Source organism: Mirounga leonina, unplaced genomic scaffold (genome assembly GCF_011800145.1).
Source record: "Mirounga leonina isolate KUSES-001 unplaced genomic scaffold, KU_Mleo_1.0 Mir_114, whole genome shotgun sequence".
NCBI lineage: Eukaryota > Metazoa > Chordata > Mammalia > Carnivora > Phocidae > Mirounga > Mirounga leonina.
Window position 1 is genome coordinate 30,323,359 of NW_023270265.1, and position 22,971 is coordinate 30,346,329.

Consider the following 22,971-nt stretch of genomic DNA (forward strand, 5'->3'; position numbering starts at 1 on the left):
AGGGGGGGAAAATATATAAAATATATAGACATATAAATATATGTAACCAGTCTTAAAAGTTTATTTAAGGATTGAGATAACATTAAACTGGTAGTACATTCTTGGTCCATTAGGCAATCAATAAATATTAATTGTACTTAAGATAATGGGAGCACTATAATAGTAAGCATTATATATGGTGTTAAATGTTAACACGTGCCTCTCTCTCTTCAAAATGTATTATGTGCATTTAATTCATTTGGTCCTCATAAAAATAATGAGAAGGGTGCTATTATTATCTCCCCGTTGTGCAGATGAGACAAATTGAGGCACAAAAAGGTTAAGTAAATGGCCTATGATTCCACAGTTAGTACCTGGTAGAGCCAAGATTTCATCTCAGAGTCTGAGTCCAGATTCCTGCTCTGACATATCAAAGGAAGCGGCTGTTTCAGGTTGAGTTCATGGAGGCTGTGTTTTGAGCTCTAATGAGTGATTCTCAGCTCTGACCGCACATTTTTATCACCTGGGAACATCTAAAAGCTATTGATTCCTGAACTATTCTCCAGGCTAGTATTTCTCAGAGTGTGATCCCTGACCATATAATGATATCATCTCTGTATTTCCTAAGAATCCAGATTCTTGGGCCCCACTCCAGACCTCTCGAATCAGAAGCTCTGAGGGTAGAGCCCCAACATCTGTTTTAACAAGGAGATACTGTTTGGAGATACTCCTAACAAGGAGCTCCAGACCAATTTAAAGCAGAATTCCTGGGATAGGGCCCGTCCACTGGTATTTAGTATTTTTAGAGAGTTTCCCAAGGGATTACACTATTCCGCCAGGGTCAGGAGCTTTCATGGAAAGTAGGTATTGAGCTGGACCATGCACAGGGAATATGCAGAGTGGGATGGAGGGAACATTCCAGTGGAGGGGTGGCCTGAGCAAAGACGTAAAGGGGGAGGATGTGATGTGAATTGGAGAAATCTGTTGAGATAAGATTGTTTTTGTAAATTTAAAGGTATAGCTGATAAGTTCATAAAAGCATTTGAGCTTTGGCCTTACCACTGTTTTACCCTCGGTACCATCCTCATGCATCCTCAGTGTCCAGTTTTCTTCTTTCTGGTGAAGACTTTGCTCTGGGATTCATATCCGCAAGGAGAGAAACACAGAAGCCTAGCCCCGCCGCTCCCCCCTGGCAGCAGAGTGTTAGGAGAGGCTGGGCTGAATGAAGTTCCAAATTGGAATCTAAGGCCACAGGATGCAAACTTGCTGTCTTTAGACGGTGGGGGAGGGTCAGTTTTCTGTGAAGGGGTTGGATGAGATCAGAGTGTTTCAAAGGTGGCTGCATTCAGCTGTCTCGGGCACAGTTGCGTCTGGGTGAGCAGCTAACGGTTCCTGATAAGTCCCTGTTTGACCTACTTATATGTTAGGACTTGGAGACTGCTTCTGAACAGATGGTGTCGTTGCCAGAAATATGTTTGAAAGCTACTTGACCTTTCTCAAGTGTTTTCCTCAGTAACACCTGTGAGTATATGGTCCTAGGCGCCGATGTGGGTTCCTTCCCTGGAGGTGTGGCTCTGGTTTGGCTCCTTATTGCCTTTGTTTCCTGTGACCTTGGTCCTGGCTCAGAACTCAGAAGACCATCAGTTTTGGAGAATAACCGTGTCCCTCTCAGAGTTTCACATGATCCTTGTGTGCTGACGTTGGGCTTGTTAATTGTTAATTGTTAGAAAATTAAATATCCTCAGGAGGAAACTACCTCACGCATTATTCATGCCTCTATAGACTCCCCCCCCCCCTTTTTTAACACCTGTTGAGCAATCCACATGATAACCATTATCTGGGGCACAGACAGGAAAGTGAGATCTCTTTTGCCTGAAGAGGTTTGTCTTTGAGACCCAAATGTGATCTCCAGGCTTACAGAGGGCCTTATGAAGTTTGTCTGACTGACAGTGTCGTAATCATTCATTCATCAAATGCATATTGATGATCTACCATGTGCTAAGCACTGTGATGGAAAATGTCAAGAGAAGATCCAGCAGAAGCCCATGAAGTCAAGGATTGTGTCCCCTAGGCAGAAAGAGGTGATTGCAGTTCAGCGTGATGGTTTCAACCCTGGAAAGGAGAGCAGGCTGTTAAAGGGACCCTGAGCAATGCTTGGTCCCCAGGTTTGTGGTATATAATCCATCTGATGTGGGGGAGAGGTACTTACACTGAATCTCCCTAGCAGGGCCTTTTCAGATCTAGTGCCTGGAACAGGGCTGTGTTATTCAGCACTCTACAAATGTGGAGCTGAGGTCTGAGGGCAGGCAGGAAAGCAGATTAGTTTATCCCACCCTTCTAATGAAAAATAATAACAGCTAAACTGTGAAGAATGCTTTTTGTGTCAGGTGCACTGTTCTAAGTGTTTATTACTTAGCTCATTTAATCCCATAACTGTGTGAAGTCAGTGTTATGATCTTCCCATTTCACAGATACAGAAACTAAAAGTCATTTATTGGCACATATGTGCAACATGTGATGGGGGGCCTGCAGAAAGGGGCCTGTTCTTACTTCTCCTCTTGAGGAAGAATGGGAAGATCCCCTGGAAAAGATTAGTTTTTCCCCAATCATGGGTGTTAAGTTTCAGGAAAACCTTGTGATAGGAGAATTAACTGTTGAGGAATTTTTACATATTTATAAGGGTTCTCATAGATTCTTACCTGTTCTTGATACTGGTTTGTTCTTTTACATTCTGTTTTATAGTCACTTCCTTAAAACCAGGAGTAAACATCACCAAATAAAGGCACTACTGATGACTTGTTTTATTTGGCATTAGTAGTAATCCCCATGTAGGTAAGTTCTCTTTACTACCTGATACATTTTAGAAACTTTGATAGTTTCCCTCCGTGTAACTTCAATGGGATGCTTGCAAATTCATTTTTACTTTGTTGCAGACATTAAGCACAGGGAGCTTGATGTGTCCCATGCCGGTTCTTTTTTTTGTTGTTGTTAAAGATTTTATTCATTTATTTGAGAGAAAGTGAGAGAGAGAGCACAAGAGGGGGGAGGGTCAGAGGGAGAAGCAGGCTCCCCGCTGAGCAGGAAGCCCGATGCGGGGCTCGATCCCGGGACTCTGGGATCATGACCTAAGCTGAAGGCAGCCGCTTAGCCAACTGAGCCACCCAGGCGCCCCTGCCATGCTAGTTCTGCACTGGGTACAGCTCCTGGCCTTCCAGCCCACCTTGGCCTCACACTGGGTCCTGGAAATGTGAAGGAGCTTGTATGGTTGCAATGGAAGAGGTGTCAGGGGCGATGATTAACCTTCTTGGCCTACCTGAGCAGGCAAGCCTCTCAGCCCCTCCCTATACTCATGGCAGCTTCATGGTACCTCTTATATATGTCTTGGCTCATTCCATCCTCATAGACCCGAAGGAGACTCAAGCCCAAACCCCACATTTTCTTTTCCTCAACTCTATTTATCCTTCTCAGACTTCTTCAAGGATCTCCATTTATTACTTCTCTATTATTGGCCCAACCTCCTTGTTCTGTTCCCAGCATATCCTTCTTAATGATTATCATCAATAGGAGGGACTCCCGGTTCATGTCGTCTCGAATCAAAATTTTCTGAGACACTGTATTGAAAATGTACGTAGAGTGCATGTATATCTCCTCCAATGCTGCCATAAAGGACTTCAGGTGGGAGGAGAGGAGGCAATGGGGCAAGATGGTTCTGGTCCTTGATTCTGAGAGAGATGGCTACATGCAAACCTCTCACCAGCCAGGAGAGGCAGGGTACCTGGGAGGTTAAGTTCCTGGCTCAAAGCTACCTGCCTGGTTGACCCTGGGGTTTTGCTGTTTACTCTACTGTGTGCCTTTTGGCACGTTGCTTAATCTCTCAATGCCTAACTGCATCCTTTTAATATGGAAACTATAGAGAAAGAATGGTTCAGGACTCTTAGGATTGATGTGAAGATTCAAGATCAGCATTTGCATTTAAAACAAGGCCTGACACACAGTATTAGGTCTATCAATTGTTATTATCCTGTGACTTTAAGCACCTTGCTTAATCTCTCTTATTATCCCCATTTTGACAAGGATGAAAGTTCGATGAATGGTACCTTCCTTAAAGAGTCATTTTGAGGATTTATTACAATAATGCATTTAAAACACAAAACACTTTTTTAAATTTTTAAGGAACCTCCACCCTGTTTTCCAAAGTGGCTGTACCAACTTGCATTCCCACCAATAGTGTAAGAGGGTTCCCCTTTCACTACAACCTCTCCAACATTTGTTGTTTCTTTCCCTGTCCATTTTTGCCATTCTAACTGCTGTAAGGTAGTATCTCAATGTGGTTTTGATTTGAATTTCCCTGATGGCTAATGATGATGAACATTTTTTCATGTGTCTGTTAGCCATTTGTATGTCTTCTTCAGAGAAGTGTCTGTTCATCTCTTCTGCCCACTTTTTGACTTGACTATTTGTTTTTTGGGTGTTGAGTTTGAGAAGTTCTTTATAGATCTTGGATACCAGCCCTTTATCTGTAGTGTCATTTGCAAATATCTTCTCCCATTCTGTGGGTTGCCTCTTTGTTTTGTTGACTGTTTCCTTTGCTGTGCAGAAGCTTTTTATCTTGATGAAGTCCCAAAAGTTCATTTTTGCTTTTGTTTCACTAGCTTTTGGAGATGTATCTTGAAAGAAGTTGCTGTGGCCGATGTCAAAGAGGTTACATGTTCTCTTCTAGGATTTTGATGGATTCCTGTCTCACATTGAGGTCTTTCATCCACTTTGAGTTTATCTTTGTGAATGGTGTTAGAGAATGGTCGAGTTTCATTCTTCTGCATGTGGCTGTCCAATTTTCCCAGCACCATTTATTGAAGAGACTGTCTTTTTTCCACTGCATGTTTTTTCCTGCTTTGTCAAAGATTATTGGACCATAGAGTTGAGGGTCCATATCTGGGCTCTCTCTTCTGTTCCATTGGTCTGTATGTCTGTTTTTGTGCCAGTACCATGCTGTCTTGGTGATCACAGCTTTGTAATATAGCTTGAAATCGGGCAACGTGATGCCCCCAGCTTTGTTTTTCTTTTTCAACCTTTCCTTGGCGATTTGGGGTCTTTTCTGTTTCCATACAAATTTTAGGATTGTTTGTTCCAGCACTTTGAAGAACGTCATTGGAATTTTGATTGGGATGGCATTGAAGGTATAGATTGCTCTGGGTAGCATAGACATTTTAATTTAAAAATAGAGCTACCCTATGACCCAGCAATTGCGCTACTGGATATTTACCTCAAAAACACATTGTAGTGAAAAGAAAGGCCATACGCACCCCAATGTTCATAGCAGCAATGTCCACAATAGCCAAACTGTGGAAAGAGCCGAGATGCCCTTCAACAGATGAATGGATAAAGAAGATGTGGTCCATATATACAATGGAATATTACTCAGGCATCAGAAAGGATGAATACCCAACTTTTATATCAACATGGATGGGATTGGAGGAGATTATGTTAAGTGAAATAAGTCAAGCAGAGAAAGTCAGTTATCATATGGTTTCACTTATTTGTGGAACATAGGAATAGCATAGAGGACATTAGGAGAAAGAAGGGAAAAATGGGGGGGGAATTGGAGGGAGAGATGAATCATGAGAGACTATGGACTCTGAGAAAGAAACAGGGTTTTAGAGGGGAGGGGGGAGGGGGGATTGGTTAGCCTGGTGATAGGTATTAAGGGCACGTACTTCATGGAGCACTGGGTATTATATGAAAACAATAGATCGTGGCTCAGCACATCAAAAACTAATGATGTGTATTATATGGTGACTAACGTAACATAATAAAATAAAAAAAAAATAAAAAATAAAATAAAACACAAAACACGATGCCTGACATATGAATGGTCTCAATGCCCATTAACATTTATCCTTATTACCATATGCGCTTTCCCCAAAATTTCCACAGGTTTATCCCTTACAACTTCTGCCTACCCTCAGAAAAATCACAAAATATCTACATCTCTTATTTCTTTGCTTGCTGTATCTGTGTGCACTTTTCTTACATTAGGTTTTTAAAAGTGGGGGCTTTGGGAGGCTTTAAGATTAGGAACCTGACGATTGTCAGAGAGTTTCCTGATGAGGTGGTATGGCCCTGAATAGCAGTAGTTCGTGGGCATCTCAGCAGTGTTAGGACTAAGGGAGGAGGTGAAATCTGTGTGTGCTTATTTTTGCCACCTTGTTAGGAGGGGAGACATAGAGTCCAGGCATCAATTAAGTGTGTCCAGGTATGCACTGGTTCTCAACTGGGGGCAGTTTTGACCCCAGGGGATAGTAGGCAACATCTAGAGACAGTTCTGGTTGTCAGGCCTGCAGGGATGCTACTGCATCTAGTAAAGGTCAGGGATTCTGCTAAATATCTTGCAATGTATAGGATGGCCCCCACAACAGAGAATTATCGAGGCCAAAATGTCAGCAGTGTCAGTGTTGAGAAAGCCCAGGCTAATGTCAGCACTATGGCTGAAAGTAGGCAGTGGCCTTCTCCTATGTGCTGGAAAAGGGTAGGAGCACCCAAGTTCCCCTGCTCTACCTCTGGCCAGTTGAGCCACTTAATCTCTTCTCCTGTGGATCCAGAGACAGAGCAGCTTTGAAGTACAAATTTCTTATCCCTATCATTTAATCTGAAGGTACACCTAATCTTGAACTGTGTGTAGTAGTAAATATTAGAGAAAGATAATTAGAGTCTCTGTCCTTAGGAAACTCACTGTCTGATAGGTTGTATGTTAGTAAGAATCATTCTCTTTGTAATTCATGGCTTAAGCAAATACAGAAACACACTCACATAAGTATGCTATGGGCTTACATGGATAAACAGGCTGTAATGTTAGAATGGGACGAAGATCAGGGCTCTCCAGAGGAACAGACCAGTGGGATATGGAAGAGACAATAGCATATGCAAACAGACCAATAGGAGGGTGGGGGAGGAGACTGGGAGAGAGAGAGATTTATTAGGAGGAATTGGCTCATGTGATTATGGAGGCTGAGAAGGCCCAGAGTTCGCCATCTGCAAGTGGAGATTCAACCGTTAGTGGTGTAGTTCTAGTATGAGTCTGAAGGCCTAAGAATTAGGAGCATCAATGCTGTAAATTCCTATCTGAGTGCAGGAGAAGACCAATTTCCCAGCTAGAAAATATTAGGTAGAGTAAGTGAATTCTCCTTTACTCCTTCTTTTGTGCCATTCAGGCCTCCAGCAGATTGGAGGAGGCCCACCCACATTGGAAGGACAATCTGTTTTACTCAGTCTGCTGATTTAGATGTTAATTTTTCCAGAAACATCCTAGAAGATGTTACTGTTACTAATTAGCATTGTTTTGTTTCAGCTTGAAGAACTTTCTTTAACATTTCTTTTAAGACTGATCTATGTGATGACCTCCTTTAGCTTTTGTTTGTCTAGAAAACTCTTTATCTCTCCATCACTTCTGAAGCACGGTTTTGCTGGGTAGAGTATTCTTGGTTGATTAGCAGGGTTTTGTTTGTTTGTTTAGTACTTGCATATATCATCCCACACCCTTCTGGCCTGTTAAGTTGCTGCTGAAAAACCTGCTGATAATCTTATGGGGATTCTGTTGTATATAACAAGTGGTTTTTCTCTTGCTGTTTTTAAGATTTTCTACTCGTATTTAACTTTTGATAATTTAATAATAATGTGTGTTATGTGGTTCTCTTTGGACCATCTTTTTTGGAACTCTCCAGGCTTGTTGAGTCTGGGTGTCTGTTACCTTCCCCAAGTTAGGGAAGTTTTCAGCCATTATTTCTTCAAATAAGTTTTCTGTCCTTTCTCTCTTCTTCTGGGACCCCTACAATGAGAATATTAGTCCACTTGATGTTTTCCCATAAATCCCTTAAACTATCTTCACTCGTTTTTTATTCTTTTTTCTTTCACTCCTCTGGAGGAATTCCACTTCCATCTTAGAGTTCACTGATTCTTTCTCCCACTTGATCTAGTCTGTTATTGAACCCCTCTATTGAATTTTTCAGTTCAATTATTGTCCTCTTCAGATCCATTTCTGTTTGGTACTTTTTAATATTTCTATCTCTGTTGAAATTCTCATTGTTCTCATGCATTGTTCTTCTGACCTCAGTTAAGCATCTTTATGACCATTATTTTGAACTCTTTATCAGGTAGATTATTACCTCCATTTCTTTAAGATCAGTTCCTAGAGATCTATCTTGTTCTTCTGTTTGGAACATATTTTTTCTGTGTTGTTTTGTTTGTTTATTTTCCACTTTCCTTGACTCTTCGTGTTGGTTTCTGAACATTAGTTAAATAGCTACCCCTTTCAGTCTTGACAGAGTGATCTCATATAGGAGAAGAACCTCGTAGACCAGCCTGACTGAGTTCTTAGCTGTCTCTCAACTCTGTCATTGGTGATTGTCCAGGTGTCTTTCTTTGTTCTTGGTGGCTTTTAGTAGTTAAGAATGTCCCAAGACCTGTCAGTGAGGATTGCAGTCAGCGTCTAGATACAGGCTGATGAGAAGCTGTATCCTCAGGTACAAGCTGGGAAAATATGTAGTTAAGCTTTCAGGGAGAAACTTTTTTTGCCAGTTCCCTCAGTCCTGGGCCCAGGTGGGTAGCTGTCGGGGGGTGGGGGTGCTCTTGTGCCCATTAATAACTGTTTCTTTGCTCGCTGCAGTCTTGCTAGTGCCTCATTAATGCAAGGCCCATTGACTGCTAGCACCAGGTGATCCAGGGACCCATCCCTCAAGTGATAGCTACAAGAGCTGGGGTGTCGGATATGTGTATAACTTGCTTTCAGGGAGATATTGGTCACTTGATTTTATTATTGGAGCAGGCTGGTGGGGGAAGTGTCTGCCAGCTTCCCCAGTCCATGAGGAGGATTACAGATAGCCCCCAGATATCTGCTAAATTAGAAGCCAGGCCCTCAGGTGGTAGCTTTATTGTATGCAGATAAACCCCTTTCAAAAAGACTCGGAGATGGGTGTTCTTAGCCTGCTATCTCTGCACCGAACCTTGGGGAAGTAGATGGTTAAGAACTGCTTCTTTGTTTGCTGCAGTCCTCTGGAACTCATGAGTGAAGCCCTGTTGGTTATCAGAGCCCGGTGATCTGGGGACCCATCCTCTGAGGAGCAGCCCTGAAAGCTGGGGTGTGGTCATGTGCACAACTCCTTCCAGAGAGCTACTGACAACTTGGAGTGGGCTACAGAGAGAAGATGCAAAAGGTGTCAGTGGGCTTCCTCTGTCTCTGGGGAGGATCACAATCAGCCCCTTGAAGCCTGCTAAATTAGAATCGTAGCCCTTAAGCAGCAGCTTTTAAAGTATGCAGATAAACCACTTTCAGGGAAAGATGGGGAGAAGGTGCACTGAGCCCTAGGGCAATTGCTGCAGTGTTTGCTTGTGCACCCATGAAGATTTGCTTCTTTGTTGGCTATCGTCTAGTGGACATAAGCCCCATTGGCTTTCAGAGCTAGGTGTTTTGGGGGCCCTTCCCTCTGGTGCAAGCCTTAAAAGTTGAGATTCTAGATGTGGAGACCATACCCTTTGCTCCTGGGTGAGAAGCTGGGAGTTGGAGGTTCTCTCCTGGTTGTGTGGCACTATGCTGGATGGGTCGGTTCATGGTCAGAACGCATCTCAGCTTTTTCTAGCCATTTTGATGTGGGATGTCTCTTGCCCCATGCTTCCTGTTTTCTCTGCCTCCCTCCCCTCGGCACAGGTGTCAGATACTGAACTTTGCTCTAATTTGGTAATGGCCTCAGGGCCAGTGAGAAGTGTAGAGATTTATGGTGTGGAGGATTGGGTTTTGAGTTCTTAGGTCTGTTTTTCATAGGTTTTTCTATGTTCTTGCTATCTGGGTATCAGCTGTTGATGCTCATTCTTTTAAATTCTACTCTTTCTGACTTGCCACTTCTTACCTGCTGAAGACAGGAAAGCCAGAAAGCCCATCTTAGAATGATATTTAAAATAAAAGTAAATAGACTGTGAGTAAGAGCTTGCTAAGAGAGTGGATTATGTGATCTCTCTAGTGCATGGATGTTTTAATGTCTGTGTTGCCTCTTTTAGCTGACTTTTTGGGTCATCCTCCAGGCTGGATATCTCACATGGGGGATGGCTGACTGGGCTTTACGTGCGCAAGGTCGGAGGCCCACAGGAATTAGTCTGTAAGGATTCTCAGTCTGTCTTCTTTTGGCTATTGGCTATAGACTTTTTAAGCTCTCCCACCCTGATCCCTAGGAGAATTTTGTTCTTGTTAGACCAGATTTTAAATGTTTGTCATCAGACGTTCATTGTTTCTGGGGCAGGAGGAAGGAAGGGCAGACAGCATCAAACTCGCGAGGGCAACAATGCCCTGGAGCAAACAGCCAGAGTGGAGGCTAAACCACCCTCCCCAGAGGACAGGACAGGTGGGGAATAGCACACTCCCAGCGGGAGGACAGAGGAGCGCAAAGTGCTGGAAAGAATCAGGCATGGCAAGACCCAGGGGAGGGGGTGTGGGTGGTGGGAGTTGTGGGAAGAAGGAAGATGGTGGGGAAGAGAGAACTTCTTAGGTGCCAGGTGGTAGAGAAGAGGCAAGGACAGAGGTTTGGACCTGGATTTCTGTAGACTCTGTCCTCTCTCATGGTTTTTTGTCATTTTTGTTTTGTTTTGTTTTGTTTTTGAGAGTCACTGACTCCCTGATACCATTCCAGGACTCCTTAGTTGTGAACATTACAGGTGACAGCTGTATCTGCCAGGCTCACCAGTGGCCATACTCTGTGGATCCCCTCTGGAGAAAGTGGCTTTCTGAGTAATAGCCCTGAAATGCTTTCCCACTTTTGTCATCTGCCGTCCATGTGGTCACTAAGCTTCTGTGTCTCCTTCCTTCCCCAGGTCGGTGGCCGGATTGGATAAGGAAGCGGACCTGGTGCACATGGAGGTGCGGACCGCCGATGGATGTGAGTGCTGAGGCCGTGGGTGAGGCCAGGGGAGATCTGCCAGCAGGTTCTTCTCCTCCCCCAATTTGCATTTTAATGGCTTGAGAAGATGAAAAGCCCTGAACTCCATTACTGCCGGATCCATCCTATTTCCGAGTAGGGGGAGAGGCCTCTGGTCCCGAGGGAGCCATTTCATTGAAATAAACCCTTAGGAATGAATTTTCTGGGGATGTGAGTTAATGTGATGAATTTTGAGGCTCCTGTTGGTAATTTCCTGGCATCTTCAGTGTAATTCAGATAGGGGTGTCCATAGCTCATCACAGTACTTTGCATTCACACAGCAAATTACAGGGGCTGCCAGCTTTAAAAATGAACCCTTCATATAGTCAAGCTTACCAAAAAAAGTCACTGGGAAATTTTTTCCAAACTGTTTATTCATTCGTTCCACAAATATGTAAGGACAGACTACTGTATACCAGGCATTGTTCTAGGCCCTGGAGATACACTGGTGAGCAAAACTATATTGTCCCTACAAACAAGCAGTAGAATCCCGGGATCTTGAACACATGACCCCTTTGTACATTGTGCACCTGCGTACATCTTACACTGAATTTGAGTGATAACATATCATTTTGTACTGCTTTAAGCATTTTACTCTTCCCGGAGTTGATCATATTATTATAAGGCTCTTCTCTACCCAGGAAAAATCAGCTGAAAGTCAACTTAAACATATATAAAATATGTGAAAATATATGATCTCTATGAAATAGATAAAAATATAATTAGCATAGGTCAACAATAGAGCCAAAGTCTATGGAAATAGTAGTGATGGAGGAATGCAGCAGAACAGCCACCTGTTTGTGAGTTGGGGTCTTGGGTTCTGCCACCCACTAGTGATGGGGTCTGGGGAAGCTCCCTCTGATCTCTGTGCTAAATCCCTCCATTGTCTGAGAGTACTCATCCTTGCCCTGCCCACATCAGAGAGTTACAGGCTAACCAAGTGGAAGAGGATGTTCTAGAAATTACAAAATGTATAGGTATAGTTTTGACCTGGCTGTGGGTGTTGGAGTATCATTCAGAATACATTAAGTAAAACTACATGTGCTTTGTCCGTGAGGAGTCTACTGTTTTTGATACCAAACACAGGTACATGCCAGAAACATGCATTTTGGGGAATATTTCATTTGCTTTTTTTTAATTTTTAAAAGACTTAGAAGATAGCCACATTTGTTACTATATGTCTGACATTCTGCTGAATACTTAATTTTTGTCTTTCTTTTTCTGCGTGTGTGTGTGTATGTGTTTTAATTGGTCTTATTTCGTCCTTGAATAAATTTAAGTCTCTGAAGCAGACAAGGATGAGGGATGGTCCACACTCTTAAAAAAAAGTTTTTTAACAGAAGAGCTATTTAAGATTTAGGAAAATAGGGGCACCTGGGTGGCTCAGTCAGTCCTGTGTCCAACTCTTGGTTTTGGTTCAGGTCTTGATCTCAGGGTCGTGAGATCAAGCCCTGCATCGGGCTCTGCACTTAGCATGGAGTCTGCTTGAGATTCTCTCTCTCCTTTTCCCTCTGCCCTTCCCACTTGTGCTCTCTCTCTCTTTAAAATAAATAAATAAATCTTTAAAAAAAAAAGACTTAGGAAAATAATACCACATATTCAAATTCACTGATCAGAAGGGTGGTAAAAGCTTGGATCTAAAATTATATGATCTGACTCTTACTGCTGAGAAAGAAACTAGGGGAAGAGTGAGATGTAGGGGGATGAAGGAGCAAACCAGGGCTGCAGCAGGTGGGCAGATAGTAGCTCTCAGATGACCCACAGGCCAGTTTTTGGTATGATTCCTGCCTTGGCATGGCTTCCCATGTCAACCTTTTTATGCCTTATATGTGATCTAGGCTGGCTCTAGTATTTTAGAGTTGGTAAAACTTGATGGGATTTTCTGACCTCCTACCTAGTGTAGGAATCCCTTCCCTGAAAACTTCTGACAGTGTGTCCTCAGGTTCCCTGACTTCAGGCTTAATTAGACACATCCTTTTCTACTGCTGGACAGCTCCCATGTTTTGTTTTATTAAGCTAATTTCTTACATTAAGCTTAAACCTATTTTATGAAAGTTTAAGAATTCTGATCCAAATTTGGATAAGGCCTGTGGTGCAGGACTGCTGCAAAATTTTATGAGATTAAAAAATGTAAAACACATAGAATAGTTTCTGGCCTACTGTCAACAAGAATCAAAGAAAGCAGACAGGACTATAACAGGAATAAATGTCATGTGCCACGCTTAGGTTAAAGTATAGTATATATTAGTTATGTTCCATTTTCTAGGTTTTTTAAAATCAGTTTCTCAGTAGTTAATCTTCTCTCAACTTAGATTGGCTCTAACTCACATTTATTTAGAAGACGCATATAACAAGACTGCATTAACCTGGAGAGATTGTATTTTACATCTCTTAATGAAATGCATGATGCCTTTCTTTTGTGCTATGTGGTAAGAGCTTTCTTACTTATAAAATCACACATACACACACATCTTCATGTTTTAATCATCACAAAAAGGCACAGCATGTATTTTATTTCCTTTTTTTTTCTGACATGGTAGTCTGAACTAAAATTTGCCCAAATTCACGCAGCTAGCTAGTGACAGAATAAAAACTAAAGCACAAAACTCTTAATACACTAAAAATAGAAGGGAACCTCTAACAAAAGATGTCTACAAAAGACATGCAATTAACATCATATTTAATGATGAGATACCGAATACTTTCCATGTAAGAGGAGGAAGAAGGAAGGGATGTTTATTTAGCCTCACCACACATATTCAACATCATGCTGAAAGTCCTAGCCTGCGCAATAAAGGAAGAAAAATGAAATGCAAATGCACTTCATACAGATTGCAAAGGAAAAATTAAAACTATTATTATCCTCATTGACACAATTGTGAATGTAGAATATCCCAAGAAATCTACAAAAATAAAAAACTCCTAGAACCAATAAGTAGGTTGAGCAAAGTTGCAGGAGACAACAAATTCAGTGGAGAAAGGATGTAATTTTTAACAAATGGTATTGAAAAAAATTGGGCAGCCATATGGGAGAAAAGTGAACTTCAACCTATGATTTGCAACTTAAACAAATTTAACTCAAAAATGGATATTCTTAAATGTTAAATATAAAATTATAAAACATATAGGAAAAAACATAGAAGAAAATCTCCACAACTGTGGGTTGGCATCAAGAGCAAGATTGACAAAATAAAGAATTGATAAATGGACTTCATCAAAATTAAAAAACATTTGCTCTGCTGAAGACACAATGAAGACACTAGGAGAAAATATTTGCAGATCACACATTTAACAAGGGACTTATGGTCAGAACATAGAAGGGACTTTCAAGACATAGCAATAAGAAACAACCCAATTTTTTAAAAATAGGCAAAAGTTTGAACAGACCACTTACCAGAGAAGATCTAAGAATGACAAGTAAGCAGATGAAATGATGCTCAACATCATTAGACATTAGGGAAATGCAAATTAAAACCATAATGCGATATCATTACATAAATACCTATTGGAATTGCTAAAATAACAAAACTGGTAATACCAAGTGCTGGCAAGGATTAAAAACTATTGGAACTCTCATATATTACTGGTGGGGATACTAAATAGTACAGTCACTCTGGAAAAACATTTTGGCAATTTCTTATAAAGTTACACACACCTTATGATTCACCAATCTCACTCCTGCATATTTACCCTAGAGAAATGTTATAATCACACAAAAACCTGTACACAAATGTCTGTAGCAGACTTAATAATCACCCAAAACTGGAAACAACCTAAATATCTTTAAATATCCTTGAATGGATGGATGGATAAGCGAGCTGTCGTACATCTGTAAAAGAAAATAGATGAATTTCAGAGGCATTATACTGGGTAAAATAAGACAATCTCAAAAGGTTACATACTATATGATTCCATTTATATGATCATATGGAAAAGGCAAAACTATAATGATGGAGAAATAGATCAGTCATTTCCAGGGTGGGGGAAGTATTTCCCAAGAAAGAAGCATGAGGGAATTTTTCAGGGTGATATAAATATTTGGCAACCTGACTGTGGTGGTGGTCACATAAATCGATATATCTGTTGAAACTTTAGAACTGTATGCCAAAAAAATTACTGTGTATAAATTGAAAGAAGTTTGTATTAAAAAATAATACTAAAATAAATATGTAAGGAAAAAAGGGAGGGCGCCTGACTGGCTTAGTTGGAAGAGCATGCCATTTATGATCTCGGGGTCATGAGTTCGAGCCCCACATTGGATATTGAGGTTACTTAAATAAATATTTAAAAATAATACTAATATAACCTATATTGAGGAAAAACTAGAGAACACAGTTCTTGGCTTCTAGTTTTATGGAACTTCCTACCTTTTCTGATTAATTAATCAGTTTCTTGATCCACTTATTTCTTCTTTTATTCAGTGTTTATTTAAAATCTGCATAATCTGGTCACTGAGGGGACATAGAGGTGAATGTAATATTATCTTCACCTCAAGGAGCTTATAGACTGGCTAGGGAAACGTAAGGATTTGAGTAATTCTAGCACAAGCTGACAGGAATATTCACAGAGCTGGACATATGTTGAGCTAGAAATGGGAGTATGGCTGATAGTCTGAGAAAGTTGGGGGAAACTTCTTAAAAAGACAAAGTGTTTGATCTGGCACTTCAGAGATTAGTAGGAATTTATCAGAACATTCTGGATAGAGAGGAGAGCCTCACATGTTCCCAGAGTTCACCCATAAAGAGTGATGTGTGCAAGGCTGTGGATTATGGTCTGTGGCTGTTAGAGATGGAGGGAGAAAAGGCCAGTAAAGGTATGCTGGGGACGTCCTGGGAAGGAATGGGTAGGTAGCTTCCTGAGCCATGATCCACATTAAGACACCAAGCATCAAAGGCCATTTTTACCTTTATAATGAGAAAGCTTTCATGTTACCATTGTAATTTCCTAGCTGTGACCTTAGATATGGATTATACTAGACAGTCCCACCTGGTTGTTTCAAGTTCCTTTTTCTCTGCCTCTTCTGTTTGCATGTTTAATGTTTAAGCCATAACAGCTGACAGATAAAAGGCAAGCACCCATTCCAGCTTATTCAGACTGCAGCTCTGAGAAGTTTCTCCTGACACTGCTATGTCCCCATCTCTGGTGCACAAGGTGGCTTTGCCATGTTTCCCTAGTTCCCCATCCTGCCTAACTTGGCTCCTAACTCAGGAATGGTGCTGGGAGATAGAGAAGGGGGCTGGCTTGTGTCTGATCTCCTTGACCGGGACAGGGGAAAGGAACAGAGAGAGAGTGGTGTCTGTGATGAGACCAGGTGGCATCCTGCGCCCTGCTTCTCAGGGATGGTGCATTGGTCAGAGAGGCTTCTTAGTCACTCCCGGCTCCGTGTCCAGGTCCTTTCTTGTCTGGTGACACTGTGCTTGCTGAGATAGCCTGTGCTTTCTACCTGCCAAGAGAAGCAGGTGGACCTGGGCAGACTGCTGGAATGAGTACAGTCTCCACTCCCTGGCAGAGGGTTGGACAGTCCTGGACCGGGGGGCGGGGGGCGGGGGGCAGGGAACGGGGAGCGGGGGAGACACCAGAAACACTATCATCCCTCCAGTTCTGTCTCCATGGGGGCCGTGTTTGCAATTTATGTTTATCCTTTTGAGGAGCAGGGAGAAATGGTCTTTCAGATATTTATAGGCAAGCAGCCTGGGAGAATAGAAACCTAGATCTTAATTTCAGTTTTTCCACTGAGAGGCTGTGTTTCCAGGAAGCAACTAAAATTCTTGAGGTTCCTGTTCCTTCATTGTAAAATGAAACAGAATTAATAATTTTTTCATTTTTCTGTCTAATTTGTTCATAGGATACTTACTGGGTATCTACTGGATGCTAGTCATGACATGGATTTCTAGAGATATAAAGAAGGAATAAGACATGGTCTCTGCCCCCAAAGTCTGTATTCTAAAAGGGAGTAGGCAGACAGATATCCCAGCAGTTCCTGAATAGCTGATTGCCTTGTAATAGTTACACACAGGACACGTTAGGAGCTCACAGGAGAGGTTACTTCTTTATATTTGGTATATTTGAAGTCAGTTGAAACTTAGATTTTTCTAGCCCTTTTGTTTCGCGATTCATATGTTTAAAAGGAAAATAATTCTCTGAAAATCTTAAATCAAAAGAACTAGTAGATGTTAGATAATTGCTATTTTTCCTTTGTTATTCTCCTTTTTTTTTTTCCATGTTGGAGAGCCTGTTCCTTAATCAGCCCCCTTCAGACCATTTTCCCCATGTTCTGGATTTGCCAATTACTATTTAGCAAATTACCCTCAAGGGTGACTTGAGCAGTAAAATTCCATTCTGTTTCTTCCTGCAGCACAGTTCCTATGGCCGTTTCTCTCAGCTTCTAATATTCATGATCCTCTGGCAACCTGGTTCCCTGGTTCCTGGGATCGATCCCACCCCAGAGGTTTTGGTTTGGATGGTCTGCTGTAGGGAGTCTGTGTATTGCTAGGCACGGTCTGGATAGGATTCTGATGCAGGTGGCCCATTCAGGAACACTGCTTTGAGGATCCCTGACCTTGGTTGATGCTGGGATCACAGCACAGCACAGTTCTATCCTCATAAGCATGAAGAAAGAGCCTTGATGTTGGAGTCTGGAATTACCCTGTTGTGGAAAATGCATGGGTTCACAGGGCTGGAAGTGAGAACATACAAATAGGGCAGACATGTCTTTCTTTGCCTTCTTTCTTTCCCTTTTGTCTCTCAAGATAAAATCACAATAAATCATAACTCACTATAAGCACTTTCCAAGTCAAGATAACTTTCATGTGTCTAAAGCCGTATTACTTGTTGGGGTGAGAGGGAGAGATTCATAAGTAGTAGTAGAAATGGTTTAAAACCCATAAGAATGTTCAGATAATAGAAACAAGATATGGCTATGAAACAATTAAATGTTACTCTGCGTAGTTCCCAGAGCAAGACGGGGATGCAGGCATTCATACTCAGAGCAATGTAGAAATGTGTGTTTCCTGTTTATTCACCCTCTCACATTCAGTTCACTGAAATGGAGCACTTTGCCATGTGTAGAAGACAGTGGTTCTCAAAGCCTAGCATTAATTATAATCACCTGGAGAACTTACACACACACACACACACACACATACATACATACACACACACGGAAGGTCCTGGGCATTGGCCCTTTATAAAATTGTCCTGGTGATTCTAAAATGCAAGCAGGACTGAAAACCACTGCACTAGATCTGAGCATCCCCAGATGTAACATGCATATATGAACCATCTGGAGAGCTTGTTAAAACACACATTCCGTAGTCTGACAAGCTCCCCGGTGCTGCTGATGGTCTGTGGACCCTACTCTGATCAGCACTGCGCCGTGCTAAGCTGTGGGGGGTTTACAGATGAATAGGACACAACTGGGACTGAGAAGCGCACAGGGGAGGGGAAAGGCAGGTAGATACACAGATTGTTATTGCGATTTAATGCGCTGAAAGCCACCGATCGTCTGACTTAAGTCTCCTGAAGAAAGTGCTACAGGAACCAAAAGGAAGGTTACCCCCACTGCTGAGGAGTAACCGCGGGCCACACAGAAGAGGCTGCATCTCGGGAGATGACTTGGATTTTCCCAGGAGGATGGTAGAAAGGGGGGCGGGGACCTGTGCTGTCCAGCGTGGCAGCCACATCATCACATGGGGTTGCTGAGCACTCGAAACGTGCTGTCTGGATTGAGATGTGGCGTGTGTGCAAAACACGCACCAGGTTTCAAAGATGTACTATGAATTCAAGGATGGAAAATAACCCATTAATAATTTTTATATTGATTACATGATGAAATCATAATATTTTGGCTATTTGGGGTTAAATAAACTGTCACAATTAATTGCACTTTTTGATTGACTTTGTAATAAAGGGTATTTGTGACTCACATTGTATGTGCATTGGACAGCCCTGCTCTAGGCTGGAGGGACTGCAGGTGGACAGCACAGAGGGTGGCTCTTCTGTATTGTGTGTGACATTGACCATCCTCTCTCTCAGCCTGGCTCCCACAGGCCAGAGAACACCCAATGTAAACTGGTCCCTGTTCTTGTTTTGATGTAGGAATCTCCACTCCAGCCCAGTCCTGTCCCTTCTTTTTGGGAGTCAGACTTCCAGATTATGCTGAAGCCATTGAATTCTCTCTTGTCCTGACAGGGCTTAAACAAGGCAAAGCCAGCCAGTTTGGTTAACAGCAGCGTGAAACTGTTTCTGCCATGCAATTCAGGATTCAAATGACTTTTCTCCCATTGTCTTCTAGAAGTCATTTTCCTCAGAATGCCCCCCGTGAATTCTCCTTACCATCCTCAATATACCCTCAGACACATGCACACACACACACACACACACACACCCTGCATCCTCCATCCAAAAGACAATTGGGTGTCACTAAAAGGGCATCACTGGGATGCCTGGGTGGCTCAGTTGGTTAAGCGTCTGCCTTCAGCTCAGGTCATGATCCCAGGGTCCTGGGATCGAGTCCCGCATCGGGCTCCCTGCTCCGCGGGGAGCCTGCTTCTCCCTCTGCCTCTGCCTCTCTCTCTCTCTATCTCTCATGATTAAATAAATAAAATCTTTAAAAAATAAAATAAAATAAAATAAAAGGGCATCACCTTGGTGCCATAAGAGTTGAGCTGAAGAATTAATTTGGTCATTTAGAAGCTGTTTGATCTTGGAGAACTTTCTTAACCTTTCTGTGATCCTTTGTCTTCCAGTGCTTTATATATTTGAAAAAAATCCTAACAAATATAAGAAGTATTTTTATTAGGTATTAGTTTTTTCATCGATGGGCTAATAAAGGTGTTACTGAAGAGTAAAATTTACAGTGAGGCAGATCTCAGTTCAGTGAACATAAGAGCAACAATTAAGAGTAAGGGGCACCTGGTTGGCTCCGTCCGTTAAGTATCCCACTCTTGATTTCGGCTCAGGTCATGATCTCAGGGTGGTGAGATCAAGCCCTGCCTCAGGCTCTGCCCTCAGTGTGGAGTCTTCTGGAGATCCTCTGTCTCCCTCTGCCCCTGCCCCTGCCCCTGCTTGCTCTCTATAAATAATTTAATTAATTAGTAAGTTAATAAAATCTTTTAAAAAAAGAGTACCCCAGAATGGCAAGGGTTACTATGTGAAGTAATAAGTTTCTCTTCATTAGAAAGTCTCAAGCATAAACCATTTGGACATTTCATTGGGACACTATAATAAGTGAACCTGGATATAGGCAGAAAGCTTTTGACATTTAGGCACCCTGTAAATTTCTAGAATCAAAGCTTGTAGCACATATGCCACCATTTCTTGTCCTGGTGTCACCATCACCTGTCATTAATCAATCCCTGCACTTTCTCGCTGAGCCAAGATAAAGCCCAGTATTTTTTTTTTTAAGATTTTATTTATTTATTTGACAGAGAGAGACACAAGCAGGGGGAGGGGAGAGGGAGAAGCAGCTTCCCGCGGAGCAGGGAGCCGACGTGGAGCTCGATCCCAGGACCCTGAGATCATGACCTGAGCCGAAGGCAGACGCTTAACGACTGAGCCACCCAGGCGCCCTAAAGCCCAGTATTTCTTAACGGACTCCAGGGAGTCGTAAGTAATCAAACGGGCTTGGCACACAAGGCAAAACTATTAACTCTGCAGCCTAAACTTTGGGTTCTAGACACACAGAATATTGGCTCTTAAGCAACCTTCGATTATTGACTAGTTCAGTAATTTTAAACTATGTAACTCCAAGCTCTAGCAGTGTTCTAAGAACTCAGAGGCCCAGATGGGGGTGAGGTGTGGGGTTAAGTCAGTGGGATTGCAGAACTCTTGACTTCTATTCACCCAGAGCAGGTACACTAAAATACACTTTCTGTATTGAGAACATAGGATTGTCTTTGATAAAAGGGTTCAGGGTTTTTTTTTTTTTTTTTAAGTTGAAATAGAAAAAATTGCATCACTTTCAGAAAAGCACTAAAATGTACAACAACATTCCCAAGGTCACATAGATAACCAGGGATGATGACTGAACCAGAACATGGATTCTGGTCTAATTCTCAGACTGATTTTTCGTTCTTTTTTATTTTTATTTTTATGTTTTTAAATTTATTTGTGTGTGTGAGAGAGAGAGAGAGAGAGAGAGCAAGCACAAGCAGGGGGAGTGACAGGCAGAGGGAGAAGCAGGCTCCCCCCTGGGCAGGGAGCCTGATGTGGGGCTCCATCCCAGAATCCCGGATCATGACCTGAGCTGAAGGCAGACACTTACTGGACTGAGCCACCCAGCATCCCAGAATGATTTTTTTTCCATGTTTCAAATATATAATGGTTGGGATCATTGGTTCTGCTGTCAGTATGCTGTGTATCAATCCCAGCTCTGTCATTTCCTAGAAGCTGTGGAACTCAGGCAAATCACTTAATTGTTGTGCCTCAGTTTCCTCATCTATGAAACGGGGATGATAACAATTTTAACTCCTTATTGGATTGTTGCCAGAATTAAATCAGTTAATACATGTAGTTCCTGTAATACTGGAAGACAGAGTGAGCATTCAAAAATGTTACTTCTTGTGGTTTTCTTTGTCATCATCGTTGTTCTCATCGTCAGCATCATCGTCATCATCACTGTCCTCATCATTGTCATCATTGTCACTGTCATCGTCATCTTTATTATTGTCACCATTGGCATCATCTCAGTCATCATTGTCATCATCATCATCACTGTCATTATCATCATCACTATCGTCACTCATCATTATTGTCATCATTATCATCATCTAGTCATCATTGTCATTGTCATCATTGCTGTGATCATCATCTAGTCACCATATTCAGTCAGGGTGAGTTTATTTGGCAATCGGAGTAGAAAGAGTCCTGAATGCAGTATCCGGAGTCCTAAGGTGTTCAAGATCACTGTGATTTGTAAATAATCTGTAACTGCCAGATGCCTCCTGTGCCTTAAGAAAGCAGGCGACACTAGAGTTCTCCTTTGGGCCATTAGAAGTTTCACAAAAACTCTAGAACCATAGGGGCACCTGGGTGGCTCAGTCGTTAAGCGTCTGCCTTCGGCTCAGGTCATGATCCCAGTGTCCTGGGATCGAGCCCCACATCGGGCTCCTTGCTCAGCGGGAAGCCTGCTTCTCCCTCTCACGCTCCCCCTGCTTATGTTCCCTCTCTCGCTGTGTCTCTCTCTGTCAAATAAATAAATAAAATCTTAAAAAAAAAACCTCTAGAACCATAACCACAACAGGCAGGAATGGAAGCTACCTTTTTCAATTCGTTGATTTTGTTTTTGGTACTTACCATGTCTCGAGAGCCTTACAGGCATTTGCAGCAGTGTGGATGTCCCGCACACGGGTTAGCCCCACTCCTCAATCAAGGAAAAGGCGGCTTATGGAAGCTAAATAACTTTTCAAAGTTTCCTGGAATCTGCTTGTTTTTACTTATTTGCATCAGAGATTTAATGTTATTATTCAAAATAAATAGCTCCTGGGTATTTCTCTAAGAGAAGGCCTGAGGAGCTGATGTGCTTTTTGTTCACGATTTTAATGCACTTTTTCAAATTTGGCAACATGTATATTACCCAAAGGGATGGAAGTTGAGTGAATCATGGGAAGTTTCTTTCTCTGAGGTGGCAAGAGGCAAGATGGCTAGGATAGTTTGAATATTTAGTAATCTCAAAGGCAAACCATTACCATAAGTCACAATATTATTCAACATAACAAAAAAGTTTAGGTTTTTGTTCTCCACTTCCTGGAACTTCAGGGAGTGCCTGACACTTGCAGCTTCATGTGCACCCTGACCCACTACAAAAAGGAATGAATCAGTCAGTCTAAGACCACCCCTTCTTGCTATATGAGACCTTTGGCCCAACATCTGCTACGTGGGAAGGCGTGAAGGCTGGATGCACTAGGGAGATGTTTGCACCTTCCCTAAAGGGTCTTCCAGTGCTAGAGCTAATTCCAACAGGGCCAGATATTTCTAAAGTTACTGAGTAGATCCCTCTATTCACATGCAGGGAACAAAGCCTTTGACTTTTAACTTT

General features: G+C 42.1%; 1 protein-coding gene across 1 annotated transcript in view; it reads left to right on the forward strand.

The window, feature by feature from the left end:
* SORCS3 (sortilin related VPS10 domain containing receptor 3) overlaps positions 1 to 22,971 on the forward strand; it is a 577,834-nt gene that overhangs the window by 408,696 nt on the left and 146,167 nt on the right. Inside the window, exon 6 of the mRNA XM_035028663.1 lies at positions 10,831 to 10,895. Within this exon, the coding sequence (XP_034884554.1) occupies positions 10,831 to 10,895 (65 nt within the window). The remainder of the gene's footprint in view (positions 1 to 10,830; positions 10,896 to 22,971) is intronic.